General features: G+C 39.9%; 1 protein-coding gene across 1 annotated transcript; it reads right to left on the reverse strand.

Annotated features, from left to right (window-relative positions):
• Positions 1 to 1386: 1386 nt before the first annotated feature.
• Positions 1387 to 8159, reverse strand: LOC144640960 (prenylcysteine oxidase 1-like). Its single transcript, XM_078500022.1, has 3 exons — positions 7694 to 8159; positions 4680 to 5075; positions 1387 to 2751 (listed from the first exon to the last, which is right to left on the reverse strand). Exons 1-3 carry the CDS (start codon positions 8016 to 8018, stop codon positions 1958 to 1960), a joined length of 1515 nt encoding a protein of 504 aa, XP_078356148.1. The 5' UTR covers positions 8019 to 8159; the 3' UTR covers positions 1387 to 1957.
• Positions 8160 to 9584: the final 1425 nt, after the last annotated feature.

A 9584-nucleotide genomic window follows, 5' to 3' on the forward strand; every position in this document is an offset into this window, starting at 1 on the left:
TTCTGCCAAGGTATGGATAGCTAGTATTCCTTTATGTCCCTTTAATTTTGGTCAAGGGGAATGAAAACGTGGTTCCACTATAGCAGGGGCGGATCTAGGGGGTGTACCCTCTCCTAAGAAAAATCCTGGATCCGCCCCTGTATAGGCAGCCCAACCTTTCGCCTAGTAACAATTTAGAGGATAATTTAAGACATACAGTCACAACAAAAGCGCAACTTGCCAAAATCTCTTTCAAACAGTCCATGAAACACAAGACCAAGGCAATGAGTCACTTTTGCAATATTATAATTCAACTTGATTGTAATGCCTGGAGGACACAAAAAGAGAAAATGAACGGGCACGTTTATTCATTTCTTCGTTTGTGTCCTCTGGGAGTCACTATCAAGCTTAATATTAATATAATGGAAGCAGCCTATTTAATTTATTTTCCAAACTATTTTGCATTTCTGGCAACTTAGTTGATTGGTTGCATTTTATATTTATAAAATCTTACATTTTGCTAATTTCCTATACACAGCTTATACAACATGACTTTGGGTTAGCACTGTTTTTCAAACTGGTACCTGCTTTCCCGTAGATCAATGTCACCAACTCAAGCAAATATCATTGGCCAGCCATCATCATCATCATGATCGATCCTTATCGCGCCATTGGACGCATAAGGCCTCTACAGTCTCTCTCCAGCGGGAGCGGTCTTGTGCCGCCTTCCGGATCCCATTCCAGGTCAGGTGCAGGGACTTAAGTTCTTTCTCGGCCGAAGGGGGTGCAATCTTCTCTATGCTATTGTCTATCTGCTCAACTACTTATTTACTTATTGCTAGTGTTGGTACTTTTAAAACAACTTTTCAAGTGGTCATATCACCACCTAAAATGTACAAACTTTCATTGGCTATTTAGACAGTCAAGTAAGGTTTTGGGTAGAGTTACTCCTATTGCATTGGAGGCAAGTATATCACAGGTTATCACTCCTCCCTCAAAACTCCCTTAAATTTTGCCAATACACCATAAAGAGGTTGTTGGCTGGTACCTGGTGGAAAGAAAAAATGTTAAAGTAAAGTCTAAGGATAAAAGACAAATTAAATTTCATAATTTCAGGGATAGAACCTGGACATCTTGGTCAAGAAATACAACATGCAAGCCCTTTTATGTAGTAGCAGCGCCCCCCCCCCCCCCCAAAAAAAAAAAAAGACAAAAAAAAAAGACCAAAAATTCCCAGATTTTTTGTTTACCACTGGGCTGGGAATGTAAGGGACAAAACTGGGAGAACTCTACATATAAATATATATATAAAGACATCCCTTAACATATCAAAATTAGATTTGAATTAAAGCTGTTTTAGTTAAAAATTTTAAAATAAAAATAAGCGATAAAAGTAAAGAACAGCGTTTCGCTGTCTTCACAACAGCATTTTCAATTTCAATGTAAATGTCAAGTGTGATGGTTATTTATGAATATGATTTTATAATAGAGCATGAGGAATGTAGTGAACTATTTTGAATGTAATTAGAGGTAATGCGTTCCTATTTTTCTGAACCTCTAATTACATTCAAAATACTTCACTACATTCCTCACGCTATTTTATAAAATCATATTCATAAATAGCCATCGCACTTGACATTTACATTGAACTTGAAAATGCTGTCATGAAGACAGCGAAACGTTGTTCTTTACTTTTATTACTTATTATTATTCTAAAATTACATTTACCGGTACCCTAAATAATTATAAAAGGAAAAAAGAGAAAAAAAGGAGTTCTCTATAGTTGTTTGTAGTTGGTTGTTGCCATGACTAAACTGGAAGAATTCTACATAGTGAAACCCCTTGAAATATCAAAATCATATCTACCCTAAAGAATTGCAATTCAATAAATTCCTTTAAATGTTCAGTCTTATTGGCAATTTTTAAGCTGTTGCATTGCCCACAGCAGTACTGATTGAGCCAACAGCATTAAATTGCATTAAAGTTCGCTTTTGGGATTGGAAGGCGTGGCATTGTCATGTGCTGACGATGTTCCACCAGTGTAATACTGATAAGCTAACAAGGCAGCATTCTTGGCACTCACTGCCGACATCTCCATTGCACTGGCTGAATGTTCAATTGCGTTGACATAAAATACACCATCATCCAAGACAAATGACCAAAACTTCTCAGGAGGGGTGTAGTGAGGATATGCAAGCCAGGAAACCACTTTCACTTCATCTACATTCACAAACAATTCATTCAGCTGTGAAGGACTTAGTTCTGCTCGTGAAAAAACTTTGCGAATGGGCAATTCCTTTGGATCAGTGTTTGACCTGCTTTCCACTGGTTCCTGCATGCCAACTGAGTTGAAATAGTTTTTTGGTGTTTCTGTTGTGCCAATGACTTCTGGTATGTCATCCTCAGTTGAAAACCCAAAATGCGTCATGTTGACTTGACCCTGCACAAAAGTAGCAACTGTGCGCCAGAATTCTCCCAGTTCTTTAGGAACCGGCCATTGTTTACAATCTTTGCAATCAAAGAAGTAATTAGCAATCTCAAATGGGGCTGCTACAATCACAACGTCATACTGCTTGTCAGGAATTTGGCTGTCCCCTTTTAAGGTGTAAACCGGACGTTCATTGCTACCCTGAGTTGTTTTTACTACTTCTGTTATTTTGGCGTTTTTGTACACTGTAGCTTTAGAAGTGGACAGCAAACCATCACAGACTTTCCAGTTTCCACCTTCAACTGACCACAGACCACCCTGTGATCCTGCCAGGGACACTGATCCTGTCAATAAAAAATAACTAAGACAATTAGAGGTCAAATCGGCATTTGGGTTAAAAGAGAACGCAGACATGCAATATGTTAGAAATGGCTGCTATCAAAAAATCGATAGGTGCCATAACTTTTAAGTCTAGTTCCAGAGAAATTAACATTAGGTACCATAGGGGTGGGGGGAGAGGGCATAAGGAATAAGGGGTCATGAAGCTTTTTTGGTCTGCCTTTAATAATGGGGGCCCTATATAAATTTTGAAACCAGTTTTCAGGGGGGGGGGGTTTAAGTAGAGATTTTCATTGCAATCTCAAAGTCTAACAAATATAATGTATTGAGTATGTTATTCTTAGTTATGAAGTTTGCTGGGATGAATACAGCACCTACAGTTCATTACAACAATTACCGTAAAGTTCCGTGTATAAGCCGCACCTTTTTTCTCTAAGTTCAAGTCAAAAATCGGGGGTGCGGCTTATCTACGGAAACATCTCTATTCGGAGTTCTCAACGGCCTAATTAATATTCATAAAAAACTTTTCAAGACGTCACTGAACAAACAAATAACAACCTGAAAACTTTGTTGTTGTTCACTGCCTTTAAGTTCTTCTGCAAAGCTGTTTGCGGTGAAGCCTGCCGGTCACTTCGAAGCATGTCTTTCCGCCGCGTGCGAGAAAGCACCAAGATAAACGAAAGTACTCACAAGAAAATTGGCCAACCGCTTCGCTTTTTTATTGACCTTCACAGCAAATGAATCTTTTGGATTATCAAACTCCTTTTCTGCATGAAGTTTTTATCCTGCTGCGGGTAGCAGTTTCCAAAATCTTTGAAAACATGGTTTCTTCCGAAGAAAGTGCGGCCATCTTGTTTTTAATGCCCAGACTCCTCTCTACATTTCAAAGCTTGGCTACTAAGCATTCATCATTCGCGTACGGTTCATACGAATTACAAGTGTTTCAGGAGTGTTTACAAGTGATAATCTCGAAAAAAATGATGTCAAGAGAGCATCCAAGTTTAAGATATTGTGAACTCAAACTAAAAAGGAGGTATGACAAGTGAAATTTCGCTTTCGTAAGACTTAATTTATATTAAACAATGCAACAACTGCAGTGTCAGTGTTTTGAAACCGTGCTTGTTTGCCCTTGTTTGTTTACCAATAGAACTTCACTTGAACTTCAAACTTTATTGTCTGTACATATTTTTTCCGAAATTTGACCATTCAAATCGGGGGTGCGGCTTATCTACGGGTGCGGCTTATACACGGAACTTTACGGTAATTTCAAAGTCTAACAAATATAATGTATTGAGTATGTTATTCTTAGTTATGAAGTTTGCTGGGATGAATATAGCACCTTCAGTTCATTACAACAATTAAATGCAGTGACAGAGAGAAAGGCCCTTGGAAAATGTCTTTTTTTTCAGGGGGAGGGGGGGGGGGCTTAAACTTTTTCCTTGGTGAAGCAAGGTGAAAGGTGAGGGACCTGAAAAAAATAAGGGGTCTGCTTATTTCTCACCCATCCCCCTATCCCTGTATAAATAATGAACATTTAAGTAGAATTCAGTTTTACTTTAAAAATGAAAGATCAATATGTTTAGAGCTGATTTCCAGTCCGTACTGCGCTGACTCGGGGTTTGATTTCGTTTTTGTTTTGAATTCGTTGAAACGTTACACTTCGGTGACAGCATACATGAAGTTTTTTTAGTTCACCATTACAGTTCGTTTCGTTCAAGAATTTCCGATGTGCTGAAACGTTGGTTCAAAATAGCGTCAAGGTCCCTCTACTCGTTATTATTTGTTCTGCAAGGATATCTGGCGTTAATTATGAAGAAAAAGGTAAGTTTGTCGCGGAATTTTTAGTTTTGCTTGTAAACATTCCTTCGTGTGGGCTCACATAAACATTGCAGCCGAGATTGCGCAGTACGGACTGGAATTCATCTTTAATTACCTGCAAAACCATTCAAAGTCACATCTTGACCATAATTAATCCTCATGACAGCAGTCACTAGCTCATCAATCAAAAGCGGCTTGAGCCCGATCTTCTTCAAAGTTTGTCTCGCTGTTTGCTGGGTGTATCCATAAAATTCTTCCCCACCCATTGCTTTTAACATTTCAGGTACACTGTTAAATGCGTCACCATTCTCCTGCAGCTTATAAATATTTGAAAAGTTCTTCAACATGTTTGTGATGAACTTGTCCATGGTGTAAAGGTCAAATAAGCCGTATCTCCAAATAAGCTTTATGTAATTTACAAGTTTCCATCTGCTGCCATAAAAGACAAATTCATCGCCATTATAGATTCCAAGAAGGCTGCTAGGTTCGCTGCTTTTGAGCTTCTTGAACCCTATTTTAAAGAGAAAATGGAGATATAAGGGGCTAAGCCACTGATAAACTTAAAATCTTTATGGAGATTGCATGGAAGCTTGGCTGGGGTTAAGACCAGTAAGACCAAGATATTCAATGTCACAACCTTAAGTACACTATGGGATTATAGTGCAGGGCATAAAAGAAGCAATGCATAGTTCTTTGTAAGACTGTGAAACATCATGGCAAGAAAGATTGCAAGACCGTAAAAAATGATCATGATGACTGTAGACAGCATTATTTATACATGCCCCATTAGTGGAACTCAAGGAAATTGACAGGTGTGATCACCTCAAAAAAACCAAGTATACAAATGATACAAAAATTGATACAAATTTAAAGCACACTTCAACTTCTTCAGACTCTTAAAAGGTCCAGCATTTACTAAAACCTAAAACAACGTAACAAAATCACCAAAACAAACAAGCGAAACTCAAGGTTCGTAACAAAAACTCGTAACAAAACCACCAAAACAAACAAGCAAAATCACCAAAACGACTAATGTGAGACCGCTGAAACAACCAAAATGGCTGAAACAAAACAAAACACCAAAACAAGCAAAACCCATTAGAATTGTTGAGAGCTTACCGTAAACAGGCTAACCTGAGCCTTGTTCAGGCTAACCACAGTGTTATTCAGGCTAACCAGAGTGCTATTCAGGCTAATTAACCGCAGCGCTATTCAGGCAAACCAGACACTCTGGTTAGCCTGAATAGCACTCTGGTTAGCGTGAATCCTGTGGGGGGGGGGGGGGGGTACTCAGGTATGTTATAGGTGGGTATGTGCTGCCCAGGTCTTCAAAGTAGCACCCCGTTTTAGAAATAATTTGCATCCAAAATGATACCCCGTTTAAGAAACAGTTCAACTTTTTAACACCACATTTTGGCTGCTGATAAATATTTGAAACTTTCATGCGTTCAAAATATCATACCCCATTTTAGGAATTGTCTCTAAAATGGAAACCCCATTCTAGAACGGAAGCCCAAAATCACGACCCCTTTGGCGGCACATTCCCGTATGGGTATTTTGGGGAGTACACCCCCGACCCCAAACCCCCTAACCCCTCCCCCCAGTGCCTGAATATTAATGCTCAGGTTAGCCTGTTTACAATTAGCTCTCAATAAATGTAATGGGTTTGGCTTGTTTTAGTGATTTTGTTTCGTTTCGGTTGTTTCAGCAGTTTTTTTTTCGGTCCCTTTGCTTGTTTTATTTTAGACTTTTGTTTCATTGTTCCTGGGTTTAGTACATGCCAAAAGATGCGAGTGACAGCGCGACATTTCATTTGTCTGTGCGTCGAGGAATGGTTCGGAACGAGCAACTTGTGTCACTTGCAGGAAATCGATTCTAGCTGACGTATTTTGCCGCGAAAATATTGCATCATTTCGTGTGCATTGAGTTGGTTTCTTTTATCGTGTTGACGTCAGTTTTGTACGCCGTGTGCAGCTGACGCGCGCTGTGGCGTGTGTTAAAATTGCCATTTTCTTCCCTTTGTTGTGGGAAATCATACTCAAGGCCCTTAATGGCTCTCTCATTTCTGTACAATTTAAAAGGGACAAGCACAAAAGAAGACATTTGTGTTGTTTGTTCCGAAATTGGTTTTAACTGCCGATGTGAGAAGGAAACAAGTCTGCTCAAGTTGTAAAAAGTTAAACGCAAGCTTGTCTCGTGTGCCGGCAGCGCGCGCTAAGTTGGCAGGCACAGCGCGCTCAGTATTAAAGTTTGCGCGCAATACAATATGATTGACATAATCTCGATGACGTCAGGTGAGACAAGTCGCTTGTTCCGCCACGATCCTCCGCCATTTTGTTTTTCATTCCCGCACGCGCCCAACGCGCCCTCCGCTTCTGCATCCAGTGGTCTCCTGCGAATCAAACAAGCGACTTGGAGCAAGTCTAATAATCCGCTTGTAAGCCATGTTTTGTTTGAGCACAATATTTCATCTGATAACTGTCACGCAATCGAGATATTCATGTATACTATGGAAATAACGTTATTTAATCGCTTTTTAAACTAAAACCAAAATGGTTAATGGTTCAATTCCTTGCCAAGTTTGTGACAAAAGCTACATCGGAGAAACGAAACGAAAATTTTCCACCCGACTCAAAGAGCATCAAAAAGCAGTTGAAAACAAACACTCACACAAGTCAGCTTTAGCGGAACATTGTTTTCATTCTGGCCACACCATCTCGTGGGAATCGTCAAAGATCTTACGTACAAGCACAAATTGGCGCAAAAGACGTATTCTGGAGGCTTGGGAAATTAACACTTGCAATAATCCGCTAAACCGCGATGACGGCATGCATTTACCGCACGAATTTCTAAATTTAGCCTTTAGGGACAAACATTAGCTCTCGATTTGCATATTATATAAGAACGTGCTTTTTGTATTCACTTATCACTTTCCCCTGATGAAGGCTTTAGTTTAAGCCGAAACGTTGGGACATTGTAGATATTTTACGAACATTTTACTACAAAATTTTTAACCAGAGTAACGTTTTTATTTCTTAACAAAATGGTTAAGTTAGAATATTATAAATATTATTTTTACAGCAAAGAAAATATTTTTCATTCAACAACGATCACGAAATGCAAACGTACCTAGAAGTTTGACGAAATCTCCCATATATTTATTGTCAGGGTGAATGATAGATCCTCCCGATTCAAAACTTTTCCCAGCAACTTCCATTGTATTCAACCGCCCACCGATCCTGTCTGAAGCTTCAAATACATCAATCGTTGCCTCTTGTCCAAAGAGTTCTCGAAGAAAGTGTGCAGAACTCGAACCACCAATCCCGGCTCCAATGACGGCTATGTTAGGTTTTGAGCTCTGCTCTGCCGCGCTGACTGATCGCTGTCTGGCGAGGAAAAGAGCCGGGATGAATAGAATACTTGTACCTACGCCTAAACCAAATGCTCGGAACATTGCTTTTCTCTAGAAGACCGAAAACACAGTAAACGAACAAACAATCTAACACAGAAACCTCTCGACAAGCTTCAATGACATATGAAGCGCGACAAGAGCCCCACCGGATCCCCACAAGGACAGTACGTGAAAAGAGAGAGAGGGGAGGGTGAAGTTGCCAGGACTGATACTAAACAAAATGTAAGAAAACCATTTCTTTATTGTTCTGTTTCCTTAATTAAAGAATGGATAATCATCATACCATTCCAGGTATACAGAAGAACTCACGCTGCTAAGAACCAACCACACTCTAAAATTGTTCTGAGCCTTTTTGGCTTTCAGCCTGTTTACATTGTAAAGTAACATTCTGTGTGTCAAGCATAATATTAACGCTACTAAAATAAACAAATTAGCTTCTAGCTCTGGGTTTGTATAAACAAAACCCCGAGAGAGAGCTTTGATAGAAATTTTGTGCAAACAGTTGCGAGCTTCGCATGATCCCATGCTTGCTTTACTTATTTCTAAAGCACGTTGTTAGCTTCTTTCGTTTGGAAAACGCCTCTCGTTCTCAAAGACTGACTGAATTCGAAGATGCGTTTATCTTTATTAAAAGAGATCGGTATCTAACACGGCACATCACTGGTCATCAGAGATGGCGCCTTACTGACTGACGGCCGAGTGTAGTGTAGACGTTTAGAACAAGTTGACCGTGTGATAAATGTAGATGGATCGTGGTACTGGGATCTGAACGGGGGCGGGGGAGGGGGGGGGGGCACTCCTATATATGAGCTAGAATAGGAATAGAAACTCGGAAGAGGAAGAGGCCTTCTTAAAAGTAAATAAAATCATCGCGGCAACGTTGTTGACAAATAGTGACACAGATCTGAAAAGGGCAGGTCTGGGATAAGGTAGCGATGTTCGGTGTTTAGTCCAGTAAAGCGTTGCGAAATCAGCTGAAAAGGGTCTAGTCAGGAGCCCATTACCTGGTGTAGTATAGGGTAAGGGTTTCAGAGTCCCAGCGGCACACACCCACCCAAAAATATATAGAGTACCCCCAGGGGATCTGAGCTTCCTATCCCGTTCGCTTCTCGTTTCCGGCTTGGTGGTAGTAGGCCCGGTACAAACATGGAAAACAAGTTGAGCTCTTGTGCTTCGCGCTGTGTGAGCTCGACTTGTAGGCAAATCTTTAATCCTTGTATGTAGCTTATACTTCCGTTTCCCGCCCTTTTCCCTCTTGTCGGGAATTCCGCTTTGAACCCACTCCTCCTCCACCTCCCGTATTGTGGCGAAGTAGGGCTTTTATTGGATGAACTGTTATATAAAGTATGATTTTTGAGCTGGTTTGGTCTACATTTATTAGATATAGATTACAAATATTGCAACCGTTTCTTTACACTTTTAATTAGGTTTAGTTTTGCAATTAGCCTGTCTGCTAAAGAAGATTTTATGGTTTAGTTTTATCTAATCGAAATATTGAGCAGTAAATTTACCCTTTATAGCTGTCCGATCAGCCTTGCATTTTGGTTTGAAATAGAGTACGGATTCTGCACTCTGGTCAGTAATTAGGTATAACTCTTAGAAGAAACT

Source organism: Oculina patagonica, unplaced genomic scaffold (assembly GCF_052425735.1).
Source record: "Oculina patagonica isolate OP01 unplaced genomic scaffold, crgOcupat unplaced589, whole genome shotgun sequence".
In the NCBI taxonomy this organism is placed as follows: Eukaryota; Metazoa; Cnidaria; class Anthozoa; order Scleractinia; family Oculinidae; genus Oculina; species Oculina patagonica.

Excerpts from the sequence above, each read along its gene's own strand:
- LOC144640960 (XM_078500022.1), bottom strand. The coding sequence starts at position 8,018 with ATGTTCCGAGCATTTGGTTTAGGCGTAGGTACAAGTATTCTATTCATC. Across the intron at positions 5,076-7,693 it reads AGATTTCGTCAAACTTCTAG|GGTTCAAGAAGCTCAAAAGC; the intron begins GTACGTTTGCAT and ends TCTTTAAAATAG. Across the intron at positions 2,752-4,679 it reads GACTTTGAATGGTTTTGCAG|GATCAGTGTCCCTGGCAGGA; the intron begins GTAATTAAAGAT and ends TTTTATTGACAG.